The 18,756-nt window shown below is 37.0% G+C and overlaps 1 protein-coding gene across 3 annotated transcripts in view; it reads left to right on the top strand.

The window, feature by feature from the left end:
• CAMKMT (calmodulin-lysine N-methyltransferase) overlaps positions 1-18,756 on the top strand; it is a 309,341-nt gene that overhangs the window by 192,445 nt on the left and 98,140 nt on the right. For all 3 annotated transcript variants that reach the window (XM_080408606.1, XM_080408607.1, XM_080408608.1), the window contains exons 8-9: positions 5,721-5,795; positions 12,787-12,850. In XM_080408606.1, the coding sequence (XP_080264732.1) occupies positions 5,721-5,795; positions 12,787-12,850 (139 nt within the window). The remainder of the gene's footprint in view (positions 1-5,720; positions 5,796-12,786; positions 12,851-18,756) is intronic.

The raw sequence follows: 18,756 nt of genomic DNA, 5'->3' as shown, positions 1-18,756 counted from the left end.
TCTGGATACACAGTGTGTAGTAGAGAAGTGAGTAGCTGGATTTAGCTTTTATGGATGAGATAGCCCAGAAGTAAAATTCAGAGGAAAAAGAGGTTGAGGTGGATCATTGTGAAATGATCAGAGATGTGGGAAAAGTTTGAAGATAATCTTTAGAAAAGCACATTGGAAAAACAGTAAGAGACAACTAAAAAAAAAAAAACCAAACCAAACAGGATACTGAAGTTAAAAAGTCTAATTAGTATCAAGATTTTACTGGGCTGAAGAGAGAAGAAAGGTCCAAAAGAACGAGGATAAAGTGGAGATTTTGAGTCTAGCTCAGAGAAATCATCAGTATACTTTAACCAGAGTAGATAAGTGACGTGGAAGTTGCCAAAACCTGCAACGAGATTCTTGAAGGAAATGTCCATCAGCATTTGTAAATACCACATTCAAACTGCTTAGAAATGTGAGAGGAAAGGGAGAATGGCTGATGTGGGGTAGCTGTGGTTGAAAACTTAGCGTTGGTACCTTCAAACCAGGTATGCACTGTAGGGTATGAGATAATGGATAAGAATACAAAGCTCAGTGCAGCAGTGAAGATAAGAAAGGCAGAAGGTGAAAGAAGGTGGAGAAGTAAGAGCAACCTAATGAGAATATAATCAGAAAGATGGGGAAATTATAGTAGGCAAATTTGCAAGACTCCTCACAGGAGTTGTAATGATAGGTGTACAGATTGCCTCTGTCGCTGAATTGAAATCCATCTTCTTGATCTTTATACAAAACTGAGGAATCTCAAACAAAGATCAAGTGTAGAGAAACATCCCGATTATGCTTTTTGTTAATGTGATAATGAACTTGCTTAGTTAATGTCATAGAGAAAGTCATATAAACCACCAGACAAAATCTTTTACTTGAACCAATATACTTACCAATGATAATGCTTTTCAAGACTGAAGCCTAAATTAAAATATGAAAAGAAGAGGGATGGGTAGATAGGGGTTCTTGGTAGTTGTTCATCTGCTAAGTGGGACAATTTTTTTTTATCTTTATTAAAACTACTAATACATTTTGAATCAAGTAAGCCTTTTGTGTCTTTTGTCTTCTAATTTTGATTTTTTGTCTTTAACTGCACAACTGTTTCTCTGCTAACTTGAGAGCTACTCTAGCCTATGCCATTCATCACAAAAACGTCTCAGAGGGACTTGGAAATGTTTCAAGTTTTCAACAGTCAGAGACTTAGCCTGTTTTTTCTCATGTAAGTTACCTGCCTAGATATGCTAGGAAGACAAACACTGAATAACAGAAGTTGAATAATAATAGTAATGAGGAATTTTGCATGAGAAATAAAAACCTGGTAAAATCAGGTCTTTTGTTGTAGATTGCTGAGATACTTTACCAGTGTAAGAAAGTGTTGACATTTGTCAGGCTATCCTCCATAAATTAGAATTACTGTGCAGGGGGAGTGCAGCCTTGGTTGCCGTAACTATTCCTGCAACATTGGCTATTTTGTTGTGGTTTTTTTTCTTTGAAATACAAGGGGATATTTAAGGGTACGCTGGTAGTACTTAAAGTCTCTACTCCTTAGTTGATCTTCTTGTTCTATTATCATTGTAATTCTTTTTATCTTGACCTAATCACATTTTCAGCTTGCTCATCAATTTAAAAGATAAATCAGGGGGCAGAAAAAGAATAAAATGCATTGATTGTGTTGTGTGTTGTTTGGGGGATTTTAAAACTAATTTATTGTTTAAAATGGTGTAAGGTTGACAGCCTAGCAAACTAAAGCATCAGTACATATTTTCTCAGACTGTTTTGATAGTATGCTTTACCCCGACCTCGAAAAGCCACCTATGCTTGTGAGAGGATAGTTCATTCTCCATAGCTTATTCAGTCCTTGTCCTTTTTGCTAGGACTACCATCAAGATAGCTAATTATAGGTTTGTGATGTGCATACTTTTTCTCTGAAAATTGGTCAAATTCATTTGATACAGGCCATAAAGCAGCCAGGTACTAAGTTTCAGCCACCATCAGTTTGACCTAAGTAGTAGCTGAGCAGTGCCAGTAGTGTTTTTCCCTCACATTCTATTGCATTTTTTCATGTTCTTGTTGTAGCCAAAAAAAAAGCTGGCAACCTGTTTTTATATTTCCAGTGGGTTTCAGAGCCTTTTCTGCTGCAACTGAGTTGTCTGTTCTCAATTGCAAGAAACTAAACGTGCATAAACCAGCACAAAATAATGTCAAGTGTGGGCTTTACACAGCCTTAAATATTTTAGGGATTTGGGGTTGGGGTTTTTTGGGGGTTTGTTTTGGGGTTTTTTTTTTACAAAACAGCCATTGAAGGTGTGGCTTGGACAGAAATACAGAGTAAAGCATATTTTTCAGATCTACAAAATAATTTCAGCTGTAAGTACGGTAGCATCTTCCTTCAAAAAAAGGGCATAAAAATATTGTAGCTTAAAAACTTATTTTGCTGGAAGAAAAGTGGCTTTAGAAAAAAAGTGGTTTATGTCCACTAATTGAACATCACTGGAAAGGTGGAAAGGGAAAAAAAGAAAAATATTAATAATTATTTTGTTCAATATTTTATGCTGGCACTCAACATGATACTGGTGATTTAAAAGACTTTTTGCAGTATGATATTTTTATACTTATGTCTATTTCCTTTAAAGGAAACTTCATAAAGACTGAGATTTTCAGATTTCTGTTGCTAACACTTTCCTGGGTTTCCTAGCAGTGCTTTTTTTAAAATGGAAATGCAATCAGCCCTTACTTCATGGTGCCTTCAGTATTTCTTTCAGGTCTGACCACTAAGCTCAAGAGTCACATCCTTAATAATCCCTGAAGAAATTATTGTTCCTCACCCCCTTACTACATATAGATACATACATTTAGGTATACATATACACATCTTTGCCTTTCTCAGAGTTGTTTTCCAGTATCAGTGGGTTTTCTGTACTTCACACTCAGGAATTGTGTTTGGGTTACAGGAACTTGTATGACTAGTTGATGGTATTTATATACATCCTGACTCTGATTCACTACTTTCGTTAGCACTAGAATTCAAAATAGCTGATTGTGACATCAGTGTTAATGATGTAATAATGCTGACTCTGAGCAGAATTGTTTCCAATTCCCTGATATGCGGGGGCACGTCTGCTTTACAGTTGTAGGTGCAGATGTTTGATTGCAGCTCATGCAAATTTGTGGAAGCATCAAATGTATAACGGTGTAGATGTGGTAGGCCAGAGTTAGCTATCAAAACTGTTTCAGAGGTTGCAGCTGGTATTGAGCTTCATGTACCCTAGCTACACTGCCCCTACCAGTCATACTTGCACTTGGCTAAAGGCAGCATGGGTGAATACATACAGCCTGTAGTTGCATCTCTCCCACCAGTGTGCATACACCTGAGTGAGATCAGAATGAGTCCTGTTGGTATTTATTTTATAAAAAGTATCTTTAGTTTATATGGGTATTTCCCTACAGGAATAAAGATTTTCCTGTACCTTTTGAAAATGTATGGCAAAGTTGATTTTGAAAATCTTGCATGTAAATTTATCATTGGCCTTTGCATAATTATCGTGTTCTCAGGAATGCAACTGTATTGAAGCTAGAGACCAAGAGCAGTTCTGGTGCTAGATCAGGAAAATGGAGGAAGACTGGCCTTTGCCTGTGTGTGGGGCCCTGAGCTCACTCCTAACAGCACACATGCCGGTTACGTTGCACCACTGCTCATGCTCCTGGCAACTCATCAATTCCATATTTTGCTCAGCATTATGGTTTCTGAGCTTTTACCTACCCACACAAACTCCTTTGTGCCTACAGTAGGTGTGCGCAGAAAATGCTGTGTTCCGGATGCTCGGCAGGAACCTGACAGTAACATGAGGGAGGTGTTTTGGTTTTTTTTCCAGGAGGAGGCACCTCTGCTGCCTTCTGAACTGTATGTGTGAAGTATAGTAAATATATGGGTTAAAAAACATCATAATTCAAATCCCTATAGTGGTACTGATCAGATCTCTGTTTCTGTAGCAATGAGAACCAAAGGTGGCCTTTTAAGGCTCACAGTTCATCTACCAATTTCCAGTTCTGCTTCAGGATTCTTAAAGTATTAGAGTGCATGCTTTAAACCCACAAAACTTACCTTTACCTAATTTTCACCATTCTAACCTAAGTTTCCACGGAAACAGGGTTGAAAAAGCCGCTGGTAGCCAGCAGGCAGCCAGCAGCTGAGAGTGAGAACTCTCCTTTGTCACTTTCCACTACTGGATGCCTGCTGCGTGCCAGTGTGCAAAGCTACCTAGGCTTCTAAAATCTGGATTACTTTCAATTTGAGGGGGAAAAATTAAATTAATCTACTCTTTTCTCTCTTTGGATTGTCACAGTAAATTCCAGGAGGGCAAATGGACTAATGAGTCCTGATCTGTTCGGTTACACTGAGCCCCACATAATCAAAGCTTTCCCAACCAACTGGGCCTCCCCTTTCATAATTTCCATGTTTTAAAAGCAGTCTCTCTCAAATTTTGTGTCTGTACACACATACATGCATATTGAGGTGCCTTACGTCTTTACGGCTCTATATCTATCTGTCTACATATTTATGAGCCTTTTTTGCATATAGTATAGTCTAGTCTATGTATAAAATTTCCTTTTTTCCCTGTATACTTAGGGAACATTTCTGAATGAATACATTATAACTGATCCTCAGTTAAATATTAGGAGTAGGATGTGAATGGAGATGGCTTTTAACCAGAAGTAGATTATAGCTGCGGGAAGACTAAAGGGTCTATTTGGTCAAGACTCATACAAAACTGAGATAAGCATGCACAACCTGACAAGATCAGATTAGACCCTTCCCCCACAAGTGCTTTTCCCATAAATATTTATCTACTTTCTATTATAAATAACCAGGAAATGAAAAAGAAGGATAGGTTCTTTTTAAAAAAATAGTCTAGAAATAGAAATGCAGCTTCAAATCTTCGGGGTAATGATACTTTAAGTATGCGGTAAATTCCAATAGTAGTTGCTGTTTTTAAATAGGAGCAAAGTACTGAAATTCTTCGTGACAGCTACATAAATCGGCACCATTTATAAACAAGAACTTTGTACATATGTGCATTTCTGCCTACTGTTGGGTACCTTAGAATTAAATAACTTATCACCTATGAGAGAATAGGTGTTGACAGAGTCAGCACTGCTGTATTTTTTAGCTTGCCTGAGGCAACATATCTGGCATTGAAGTTAAGCTTGGCAGTTTTTCGCCCTGTCCCTCCTCCCTCCAGCCCAAGCGAATGCTCACTTCATCAATGAGAAACACCACTGGCTTGCCTGCCAGATGTAACGGAGATCCATGGATTCACATCTATTCTGTAAATCCGCGTTTCATTCAGATTGTCAATACTTTGACTTCACTTCCTCATGCAGTGGTGTTAAAGGGTAAAAAGCTGAAACCATACATGTGTCGCCAGTTCAGAAATACAGATGTGTTGGTGATCCACTTGTCAGAACCCGTGTGGATTGCCTCTCTGGTGTAATAAAAAAAAAAAAAAGCACTTTCGTTTTGAGATTTAAAACCTTAAAAATGTACAGAATAATATTTTTATATTCATCTTTGAAAGTAACGAGTGTGTACTTTGTAAAACACTTTTGTGTCACATAAGAATAATATTAATACTTTTTAAATCTCAAGATGAAAAATGTAAGTCCTTTTTTTCTTTTCTTTTTTTTTAAATCTTTTTTTCCTCTAGCATTTTACGATGGGATAATGAGACAGATGTCTCTCAACTGGAAGGACATTTTGACATTGTTATGTGTGCTGACTGGTAAGTACATAAAAATCATAAAACTCATGTTAGAAATATAGCTTTGCTGGAGTAATTGTACTGTGCTGCTTGCCTGATGGCTAAGCAAAGTCAACAAATGAAGCACAAAACCACCTTAACCTCAACAAATTAATATTCATCTCCATGTGACAGTTATAAGGTAGTCTTCTATCACACAGTAACTTCTACCACATTATTTCCCAAAGATTGATTTTGAGAAGCATTTCCATTTTCTGGAATTGCCTCTGTTTCATGCTTGACGTATCAGTAAATGGACGACTTAGGCAAATTGCAAATAATTATGGCTCAGTGAGGAACAGTCTGGAGAAAAGGGAGTTTATCAACACAAACAGCTCAATTAGCTTACTTCTTAGGAAAGATCTGACTATTGATATAAGGGGATATATTTTTTTGCTCCCCAGAAAATCTTTCCAAGGAAAAAAATATTTTCAAAACCTTTTTTTCCCCCATCACATTCTGTTTCTTAAATCAATTTGACAGCAGTATTTGTAGGCATAGATTATTTACACAGGCACATGTTAATTATAATTCTTAGTAAAAAAAAAAGTACAGCACTTGATTTGTGAAAAGGTAGATACATGTTACAACACAGTATACTGTTTAGCAATTTATGCAAATAGATTTGATTATTGACACAACCCTTTTCTGATACTGGATTTGCAGAATTGTGCTGTGCAGTGTTTGCTGCATGGTAACTTTTAAAATGGTACAGTATTAATTATTTGTGTTACATAAATGGAGACAGTGTAAAAAGAGATGTGCAAATTTCATTTAGAGGAGTAGGTGCTTTTAAATGAATCTGTTTTTCCTTCATGGATATTTGCTCTTGACCCTTTAAATATCCAAAACAGAAAAAGCTGTTTATGTTTTCTTGCACATAACTGCTGTGAAAGACCAAATTCTGAAAACAGGGACTTCCTAGGACAGCTCAGTTCAGCAGATTTCTGTACCTTACTAAGAAATAAAGGAAAAAGGCAAAGGGAAGTACGAAGCTGTCTATTGTCTTTTTAAACAATGTTCTTTATAAGTGGCTTCTAATAAAATATTCCACTAAAGCTTTTTTTTTTTCTTTTTGCTGTGATATTTTGCTGTTTAAGCAAACTTATTATTTCAGGAAAGTTACTGGTTTTGTATAGCAGTGGAGAAAGCATGTTTAGTCATCTTTTTTCCTTTTTCTAATACCTATTTGTTGACAGAATGCAACAGTGCTTAATTTCTCTTAGCATTTAATTTCAAAAAAGTTCTTTGTTTCCAAAAAGGACGGAGGAGGGTTTCTAAATAATCACTGATAATGTGCCTCAGAGATGCATCATCTGATTAAAATAAGGAGCTAAACAACACCATATGATTTCAGCAAGTAATTTAGTAAATGCCTTCCTCACCAAATATTAGAATGGATACTCCAGGTTTCATTGCACAGATGAAGTTAATGCTGGACAGGATTAGATCAGATTAAGTATGAAAGTCAGATCAGAGTGCTGGCGGACATGAGCAGGAGGGCAGCAGTCTTCTCGGAGGCTTAGACAAGGCTCACATATGGATGTTCTCCAGATTATGTGGGTGAAGCAAGGTCTTGCCAAGAGATTTAGAGTTAAATTTGTTCTTCACACAAATATCAAAACAACCTGGCTGTGCCATCTCTTGTATTCTTGATACTCACACCATGTCATCCTATTTGTGCTGGGAGTACAGCAGAGTGGAGCAAGACTTAAGTTGTTTTTTCAGTAATATTCTTGCCTAATACTCCTCCCAGTCTGTTTGGAAAGAGTGTAGTTTCTTTAGGAAACAAAGAATCAAACATGACAGGTAAAATACATAATGCATTTGCAATCCCTGCATTTTGTACATTTATTTTGAAGCACTTAAGATGCAGGTAAGTGTGTAAATATTTATAGATTTCTAAAAAATAAATAGAAATGTGCAGGTTAGTTTAAAGTACGTGTTTTTATTGACAAATTGTCTCCATTTTCTTATTGCAAGTGCCCATATGTATAGTTTAATAAGCATGAAAATCCCTTTATTGTTTGTTTCTTTTCGAAATCATTCTTTTTAGTTATGGACACTGGGTTTGCAGGTACATGAAAAGGCTAGGAAAAAAAATGTTCCATGCTTTATCAAACTCGAATCTTCTTTTCATTTTCATGTATTTCTCTTCTGAGATATAGAATCTGCTTGAGAGCTGTTGGCAGGATTTTTGCTGTCTGAATTTTTTGGGCTGCCATTGAATAGGGAAAAAAAAATATCTCTTTTCTTATAGCTTCTCGGCTGAAACCTGAAGTATGCAGCGATAAAAACAGATAGAATAGATTGCATTTAGTTTAACACCATCATATAGCTTATTCTCAGTCAATAAAATCTGAGATTAGAACAGAGAACTAGAAAGCAAAAAATCTGAGTTCAAATATTAGGTACATGGATAAATTTTTATTGAAGTATTTCCAGCAAGGGTGATATTGTCTGATTCTCTGAATAGCTAACCAGTGGTACTGCTTGATCCCATTTACATGAAAACAAGCTCTATTCATAAACATATTCCAAATCCACATGGAGGTTCAAGTAAAAATGTACATGATTACAACAAGCAGCGATATGTTTATATTCATATATTTACAGTCAGACTTTCATAAACGTTGTGTGCAGGAGTGGAAAATAAGTTATTTTCCAGAACAGGCAGTCTATTAGTTAACAGCTAAATTTAGTAGCTCAACTAGATTATAAAATAAATAAGAGGCAAACTGTGAAAGCTAGTCATTATTTAACCATTCAGGATTTTGACAATAAAAATAGTTTCATGGTTCAGCAGTTCCAAAATAACTTGTAAAATGTCAACTATGAGATAAAAATAAGAAAGAAGAAATATCGGTGAGGCTACACCTGGAAGAAGGATACACTGGGAAAAAAACCACACTGAAATAACCTTTAAAGCATATCCACCCACCTCATATTTTTCAGGGGGAATTCTAAGGCCAGGTGAGGGCTGCCAGAATTTTAGACTTTCTTCTGACCTACACTTGTGGTTATAAAGTCATGCAGGTGCTGGAATTGTAAGAGTATGAATAGAGGAGGAGAAATAACAGGTGGCTGTTTAGACAGGCCAAAAACAAAGACTCTTCCAAAGCTCTTGAGAGCATCAGATTTCTGATTTTTTTAAAAGGAAGCATATATCCTTTTCTTTATTAAGAAAAAAGTTGCTGAGATTTTTAATCCAAGGAGAGAGTCAAGGCCAGTAGAACTGAGCCAACAGAAAAATCTTTGTCTTATGTAGAGACAGTATAAGGTCTAAATCTCCAAATCATTTTGGAAGCACATAATGTGCCACTTTACTTACTTAGACTGATCATATTCTTAAAGTTTGGCACATGCATAAGTATTTGCACAGCAGAGGCTGGGGGGGGCTGTCTCGCATTACTTTCACTACTGAGATTTTTGCTGAAGCCACAGGGAGTTGTGGATTCACCAGGAATGTGGAACTGAACTGAAAGTATTCTTAAAATATGTCAATTTTATTTCCATTAGTGTATTTCATTTAATATAAGGAAATCTTTTTTACCTTTACATTTACATGAATGCAGTAAGATCTCTGTCCTTCAGTTTAGATTTATTATTCTTTTTAAGCCTGATTTCTTGCACATACTTTCAAGTGCATTGGAATCTGACAACATGGAGGTAAGGTTTTTTTCAGTTTATGTCAGCCATGTAGTTGAAGTCGAACAAAAAGATAAGTGGCCCTATGCATTAGGCACTATACATTAATGTAATAATGTCTATAATGTCTGAAGTACACCTGTAAACTAAGGTATTTTAACAATTGCAAAGTATGCAAAAAGAAAAATAAGTTCACATCATAAGATATAAAATACAAGTATATGCCCCTTGTTTTGAGACACAAGAGGATATCACCATGAAGCAAATTTAGAATCTGCTTGGGTTTTTTCGTTTGTTTCCTTGTGGCTTACTGTTACATTTGTGCACTTTTGGTATAAACCTTCATTTTGGTTTTAATGGTAATTAAAATTAAAAAAAAAAAAAGAAGAAGAGGGAGGTGACAAGATTGCCTGCCTGTTCATCCGGATTTCACAGGTTAAGAGCACTGCCTAAACAAAGTCCGAATCATCAACTGTGTTCTGGCCTCTGCTGCTGCAATCCAAAACTTCCTTGCTGACCTGAGAAAGCCTTGCTATTCCTGTCCTGAGCTATTGCTTTCACAGCGCCCTTACTGCATAAACATGAGGCATTACCACTAAAGTAATGGTGAGCTAAGCCAAATTTGAATTGAGGTGTGAGAACTGAGTGCTAATGTTTTAGAACAATACATTATTTAATTTCACTGAGCTGTTGTGAGCTTTAAAGGATTCTCTCGGGTACATTTTTAGGATGCTGTGATAATATTTAGTTCTGCAAATTCTACCTGTAAGAGAAATTGCGTGACTAAATCTCCTTGCGTGGGCCAAATCCAGTGCTGGCCGTCTGTCTGCAGCACAGATTATCTATCGACTTCTTCAGGATTTTCCTCAGTCAAGGCATCCTCCAACTCAGAGGGAAAACAGAGATGTTCTCTGGAGTCACTGCATTGCATTAAGGTTGCTTCCAGCCTTCTCTGCTGCCTCTGGTCAGAGAGTGTGGCTCACAGAGCAACAGACTGGAAATCCCCATATTGGAGACTATTTTCAATTGAAGCAGGTCCCGTTCCCAGGGACAGCCCTTTTGGAGGGCAGGAACAACTTGGGAGCAGAGCCAGGGTGACTGTCCCAGGTTATCTGAGTTTCCTAAGCTAAGAAGGCAAAGAGTCTCCCTCCCATACCACCAAAATATCAATTGGGGTTGAACAGAAAAGGTATTAGTTGAAGTTGTCTAATCTAGCAGGTCATGCAACCATTTTAAGTTCTCAAACACTCAGTTTCTGGCGAACAAAGGCCTGTAGTTCTCTCATTGTAAAGGAACAAGATTGATGGCAGCAGTTGTGCCCCTGTCTCATTGTAAAAAGAGAGAATGGTATGCAGGTCCATGAAAAAGGCATTTTAGCCCTGGTAAGTGGCCCAAAAATTGTGTTTCCACTATACTGCTTTCAAAAATAAAAATATTGTACGTGCATTTTTCATTTGGAATGTACTTCTGTCTACACAGGATCCCAGCAAGTCTTAAATGTGCATGCTTGTGATGTTTCTCGTTGAAGAAAATTAGTTATTTTTAGCAATTCATTTGGGAGAGGACTCATGCACCGTATTGCACCACTTCTGCAGGTGGCTAAGTTCTCGGTGAAGTGGTGTCTTATGGTATCTGTCTGTACAGGGATCTACCTGAGGTGAATGTGATTAGAACTCCCGGGAGACATTAGAGATATCAGCTGCTGTTTCAATGAATTAAATTTAAACAAACATTTTTTCAGTAACATTCTTCCAGTAAGATTAATCAAGAATGAGGGGCAACCATCATGCCAGCTGCTAAAGTTTAAATATTCTTGCGGACAGACTACCAGAGAAATTGTTAGCTAGTACTTCAATATCTTGAGAAGAAATTCAAAAGGTCATAATTCTGCATAAGTGCTTTAAGAAATGTATGGGTATCCAGTCTACCATATTTTTTCAACATGTGCCACTCTGCCAGTTTTTGCTGATGAAATTCAGTCACTGACAAGTTTATTGATAGGGGTTTGGTTTTTTTCCTGAGTAGCAAAAATTCACAGCACCTACACAACTGCTTGACCCTATGATATGTCATATTGTATTCTCCTTGGTAGCTGTGGAGTGTCCTTACCTAAATATCCAAACATATTCTGTTCTTGATGACTGGCATGCTGTTGGCAGACCGCGTTTTCCTTGTTGGTGTTTCATAGGTTCTTTATATTCTTTTAGAGATTTCAAACCTGGAAAAAAATTAGCCGCATCTGTTCAGAAAGAGATGTTTGAGAATAAAAGAAAGGGGAGTATAGGAAAAAATCTTAAAGAATGGACAAAATGCCATGTAGTGTGGAACTTGGGCTTGACACAGGCTGGAAAGCAGTTTTATTACAGAGAAAGTGTGAAAAATAATGAAGAAAGAATGACATTATTTGTGACCTGCTTGATAGAGTTTCTTATCTGAATCACCAATATAAATGCAGCCCATGATAGTAAGGACTGAAAGGCATCAGTTGCTATCCGATGGTTGTTCACTAACCATTGTAAATGCACTCTCATCCACAGTAACTACATGTCCACAAATATCTAGTCAAAAGTGATTGGCACCCTGGTTGCCACTATTAGTACATACATTAAGGTGCTGAGGGGCATGAAGAATGAATTATCCCCTCAAATCATGAGGTAATCACGCCAAAATAAGGCTGAGCATGTTGGCAACATTGCATGGGAAAATTGACTCTGCTGCTATCCTTGTGGGACTCATGCTGGAGATGAAGGATTTCACTCCTGAGTGATGACAACTCTGTACAATCTGGGTTTGAACAGTGTTTGAGGGAGAGAGGAGCTAAGGGCTTGTAAATCTTTACAGAGATAGATATAGAAATAGAACAAGTATGCATAATAGGTTTATTATAATGAATTAATGCCACAACTGTGAAGGTAAAAGGAAAAAAATAGACCCTTAGTAGTAATACCTGAAATACAATAGAAAACACGTTTTAAAACTCCACACACATACCTTGTATAAAAAAAAACCCACGTAAAATGTTATCTTTCTATATTGATCCTGATTTCTGATATGGTAGTATTTTAATAGCTAGCATATGTGATCTGTGAATTTCAGCTATATAAAGATCTGTTTCATGCCGGTATTTTAGCTTTGGTTTAGATTATATTTGGGTTTATGTATTTTTCAATATTGAAAAGTACCTAACTGGACAGAAATGGAGACTACAGCTTCTCTTTTACAGCATTGTGTAAACATATGTAATTAGCCTTGTACTTATCTGCATTAGTATCATTAGAATTGAAAACCCATTTTAATCTGGATTCTGTTCTCTTCTCAATGTCAGCCTGTTTCTGGACCAGTACAGAGCTAGCCTTGTTGATGCAATAAAGAGATTACTCCAACCCAGTGTAAGTATGTTTCTATTTTCTCCTGAACACTGGCTTCAGAATAATTAGTCTGTGCACAATGATTGAGAGAGTAATGGAATGGCAGGATTAATGTCATGTAATACTTTAATACTTATTATGTCCAACTTCAATTGAGTCTTCTAATCTATCAGATTCTTTCGTAATCATAAACTAGGAAACTTCTTATACTTGGCCTTCTGATAAGGAACACAGTGGGTAGTAAAATAAATGAAACCGCTTCAAAGATAGCGTCAGATTATTTTTATCAAAGCTTTTCTCAAGTATTTTCCTTTGATAATAATGTCTTCATATTAAAGTAAAAGTACGATATTGAAAGTTTTTATGTTGGCTTCTGTCATTTGTAATCCCTTCAATTGTAACCTTTGTCATTGTGTATTTATTTATTGTGAAAGAATATTTTTTCTTTTCATTTCTGTTCATATAAAATGAACAAAAACCTTATGCATATATTGTAGCCTAAAACTTTTTTCCATTAAGCATGCCCTGTGTTTGCATGTTTTATACCTTAGAACATAATGAAATTAAGCTTTTCATAAAATGCTTACATATTCTACATGAGTGTCACTGAGGAAATATTTTACCGATCTCAATCTATTAGGCTGTTAAATCAGAGAGAGCTACAGGTAAAAACAAAAGCTGTTATATGCATATACTTATACCAAACAAATGATCTTGAATCTCAAAAAAAAAATAATTTAAAAGTAGATATCTAAATGAGAATATGAGAAAACATGTGAAGTAATATAAGTAGGAATTTGAAATAGGAATTTTACCTTTCATGCTTAAAATATGAATCTTCCGGTAAGGTAAACTTTCCATTTCTAAACAAAAGTATTTCATTTTATCAGTGCATTCTCCAAACATTATTTATAAATTGTATTGTACATTTTGTACAAGAGATTTTCTCTGTCAAAGGAATAGAAGAACCAAACGTGCAAAGGCTTATGAAACTGAGTCATTTTAGTCATGTAAGTAATCCCATTCTTTGCTTAGAGTGATCAGGTTTCTATTCTTGGTTCTATCGTAGACTTTCCTGAGTGACCTAAGGCAAGTTACTTAAGACTGAATTATTTTAATGAGCTGTGAGGCAAGGCTGCCAGGAGAAATGTAGCCACCCTGAGGAAAAAGTTACCCAAATATTTCTGTCAGTAGTAGCCAGGGGAGGTTAAGCAGCTCAGGTCCAGAGTGATACATTCTGACTTCCATGATGTACCATCAGTTGTCAGGGTGCAATAATTTTTGAGACCAGAGGTGATCTAGAAGACAAAGATGGTCCCAGGCTTTTTGGCCCAGATCAATGGCTGCACCTGGCTCTTCATTTAACCCCCTGGTCTGCTGTACTGGCTCCATGGAAGGGCACTGGCAGAGAAGAGGTGCCATGGTAACTGTGATCTGGCTAGAGCCTCTAGCTGGGCTGGAAGAATAGCCGTTAGTTGACTTGTCTCCTGCTTATAGCTAGTCACAGTCTGGTGGTCTATACTGCCAAAAACATGAGTGCACACATACATTTGTATATGCATACACACATACATTCTTTACCTAGGCTGATGAGGCCAACCAGACAACTCGGTTTAAAAAACAGTGACAATAAGGCAGCCTGAATTTTAAGTAGTGTTCATAGCTCAAGTTCCCATCTATAGACAATTTAGGAACTGTTAACCTGACATCAAACCAAAATTGGGCTGACTTTGTTGCTTTTTAATGCCAGTCAGCTAATTCAAATTCAGAACACTCTTTTGTTTTTCAGAGCAGAACTACAGTTCTTTGTGAAAGTAGATGGAGTAAAGGGAGATGGCTTTTTGTTGCCTGTCTTCCTAGGTTGGGTTACTTCTGCCCATTGTGATTGATAGCATAGCCTCATTTACTATGCTTTTTAGGTTATAGTTCCTATTTCATATCAGCAAAGCTAGCTTAAAAAATTTTTGCTCCTTGCATGAATTTCTTTTGCAGAGTTTTGGACCATGATCCAAACTGTATTTTTTTACTAAAGTAATTTACCTAATCCCATCATGGATGGTTATATGGATGGATATCCAGTTACGGCATGTCTTGCTAATTATTGTAATTCGTAACTAAGAGGATAGCAAACCATCGGGTGGGGTGGAAGCTGGAAGTGCAGACACCTTAAATGAGCTCTCTTGTCCAAAAAAGATATGTTGAACACAGATGCCTTCAAGCATATGCTTTCATGATTTGAAAGACCCCAGCAAAAGCATATATTCATTTGAAGATGCAGTCACAAGTACAAAATAGTTACTGCTTTTACTGTTCTTGTTAACCTGTATAAACCTAAGGATAGCATCAGAGGAAACTTTGCTGAATTACACTATGGCCTTTAACAGAAAACTAAATTAAGAGTGAATAGATTTGCCAGTTGCAATAATTAAAAATTATTTTATATAATATAAAATATAATATAACTATAAATTTATGGGCTTTAGTTTATGCCTAAGCTAAGGCATAAACTGTTTTGATTAAGTTCACTCTTCTACATTAATTATTTTGGCTCAAATTTAGAAGTTACATTTCCTTATTGGTATAACTTTGCCAAATTGATGGAGGAACAATCTCAAATTGAAGACACATCTAGATGTAAGACATCTTTCAAGTGTAACTATGATACAACTAGGATAGAAGACTTCAGGGAAAATATTAGCAAGCAAAACTAAAAGGAAAAGTGGAGTAAAACAGAAAATAACAGGTATCCTTACAAAGCTGTCTTGAAGGAGAAACTCAGAACAGGTAAACTATTCTGTTAGTTTAAAAAGAGATAAATTTATCTGCAGTATTTCCTTTTTCATTAAGGGTGTTTGTGACTGTTAGAATCCTTATGGCATAGCATTATGTTCTGGGTAACAATTTGTTTTCCTGGAAACAGTACTCCGGTCATTTCAGTCCCCTGATTCATAGTGTGACCCCATGGACAGTTGTATTGGCTCAGGAAAAGAGGAGCAGAAATTCACACAGGCAGAAATGAGCAGCTCGCAGAGTTACTGGGGGCTTAAATTGCTATCTGAATTTGTTACAAAGGATAATGTCACCTGTAAACCAATTCCAAGAATTAGGCATTGAAATTTTACATCAAACAAATTTATCTTGAATGGCTATATTTTATTCCCCTTATAAGCAAGCTACTTGATCTGCCAACATTTCGTTTTATTTTTTCCTATTAGTAAAATGTACTTTTAATTTCAATCTCAGCATAAGCAGTTGCTTGTTTGCATATTTCCCTAATTAAGAACATTTTTTTATGAAGGCTTTGATTCTTCTGTGGCCTATCCCTTCAAAATCCCAGTGAAGTCATTGGGATGCTATTGAGCCATGATTAGTACCAGCAAATAAGACTGCATTTAATAATGATTGATGAGTAAGCCTAATCACAGGCATGTCCAAAACATGAACGTCTATTCCGTTATCTTACTGCAGCATTTTAGTGACATTTCAAACTACTGTAACTGACACTTTCTTCTATGGTTTGTTCACAAGTTTACTAGAAGTATTTTCCCAGCTGAGGAAAGGCCATTTTGAACTTTAAACATCATCCTAAACTGGGAGGCACTGTTGAGTTAGCATTAAACAGCCTTGGCATAGTCCATCAAGTGTAGATCCAAGCCACTGGTCTAATGTTTTTATTGTACAGCAACCAAGAAATGAAAAGCATTTTAAAATCAGAAATGTGAATGCAGCCCCACAACAGGTAGCAGAAGCACAGAGATCCATGATTGACAAGGAAGTGCTTTCACGGTACCTCCACAGTACCTGCCAGTTTTGAGGAGATTATTGTACTATTAAACTTAAGCATGATTTCTTCCTTTTTATCAGTGAGGGCAAGATCCTCAGGTGTTTTAGATGCACACTAAATTCAATAGATGGATGGATTTTTACAGCAGCTAAGGATCTGGCTGAAAGTTACTGCGTAGTGATTTCCATAAAAAGCCATTTCCCTTTTTTGAAGTTATTTCAAGATTTTCAGTCTGGTTTTAAGAGATATTCCATACCATGTTATGTTCTATTTTACTGTATTTCTCTTTCAAATTAAATCTGAAGTAGTCTGCCGAGTGTGTGAGAAGGAATGGCCGCACGGCGCTCTGTGCGGGGGGCTGGTGTATGCGCCATGCTTCCCCGTGGCAGCTGCCAGGGCACGGCCGGTACAGGGCCTGCGGCCTTCAGCCATCTCCATTTGCAAGTTTCGGCCATTCCAGAGGTCCCTGAGTGAATCGCGTGGTCAGTAAGCCCTGGGCAGGGGACATGTTCCCCACTACCCTGATGTTTCTGTGAAGCTGCCTGTGAAGGTGCAGGGCTCCAGGGGAGCCTCATCCTTCTTGCGTCAGGAAGGGTCTGCAGAACCACAGTCTGGGGAGCTGAGATGGCAGCAGGAGGAGGAGGATCCTCAGCTGAAGGCTCCCTTTGCTGCCCGCTTCTGTCTGATGACAATATGGCATGCCAAGGATGTGAGGCATGCCAAGGATGCCGATTGTGAATTTCCTGTGTTTAATGTTTTTCATCCTGAGCTGAGCCTATATTCAGACCTAACATTTACAGAAGCAATTCCAGTGCCTTTGGTGCGAGTTACACCCCTCTGCACCTCATATTTAGCCACAGAATTAAAGTTACAGCTTACACATATGAACAGAAGTGAATTGCTTGGGATATTGCCCTAGGTCTCCTTTGTGCTTAAATTTCCCACGAGAAAGATGAGGATAACAGTATTTCCCTATCTCACAGAGGCATTGTGAGCATAAATACAGTGCTGTGGTATTGATGATTGGAGTCTTTCAAGTACACATTAGTATCACAAATACTGACATAGAGGTTTTTTGCTGCCTCACTGCGCCTATGTGAGTGTACGTGTGCACAAGCTGTAACACACAGGTTGTTCCCTGTCCTCCTCACTAAGTATCTATGTCAGCGTCATAACTTTCCAGAGTTCCTATGGAAATTCTCTCTTCTGATCACTTTTTTCCTGAGATTTCATTTTCTCAAGCCAAATATTCTTCTACAGCATCTATAATCATTTCATAATTTCTTCAGATCCCTAAAAATATTTTTTATGTCTTTGGTTGATTACAGCACCTCACAAATTAGTCTTAGCTCTCATTAATATAGAAGTCAAATACAAGAACTCAGAGTAAACTTTGTGGCTCCCCTCAGTGTGATATGCTGTTGGCTGAATATTAACCTTTGTTTACAGCTCTTCAAGCAGTTTTCATTCCATGTGACAGAACACTGTATTCAGCCAATTAGAATTAATTTTGCAAATAAGATTTCAAGAGATGCTATATCACGTAGGTTAGGTTTTGGGCTAGTACTTTGCACAGTGTGTCTAAAATCTATCAGTTCAAGGTACGGTTATTTTTGTTTTCTTAAATACAGAAGGATGAACAAAAAATTATCTAATGGACCATAGTGTATTGCCTGGGCATCATAAATGGCCTGATCATCTTAAAAGATCCAGAATTACTGTGCAAGAAAATTAAGTCCTGCTTTAAATGCAATTTACCGTTTTAAGGTCAAATTTGGTTGCACTGCTCAGGTATTTTAAAACATCTTTTAAAAACTGATGATCAGGGCCATTGTAATTCCACTGACAGCAAGTGGGAGGTACTCTTCTACGAGTGAGAGCAGAAAAAGAAAATCACTATTTGCAGCCTTTGCTTGGTCATGAGCTAACAAATGGATTTTGCATGGAGTGTATATTTTATGTGCTTTTTCTGTTTTAGTTTGGTAATTCATAATCACCATTATTGTATGAAAAGGAGCAGATGTATGGCAGTTGGCAGTTTTCTAAAGAAAATATTTATTTATTACTTTCTATTTTGCATTCATTTAATCAGAGAAATCTTGCATATTTTGAAGAGTTATTTGTATTACCCTATTTTAGTATT

This window comes from Falco punctatus, assembly GCF_963210335.1.
Source record: "Falco punctatus genome assembly, chromosome: 12".
NCBI lineage: Eukaryota > Metazoa > Chordata > Aves > Falconiformes > Falconidae > Falco > Falco punctatus.
Note: the sequence above shows the minus strand (reverse complement) of the source record. Positions and strands in the feature narration are given on the sequence as shown.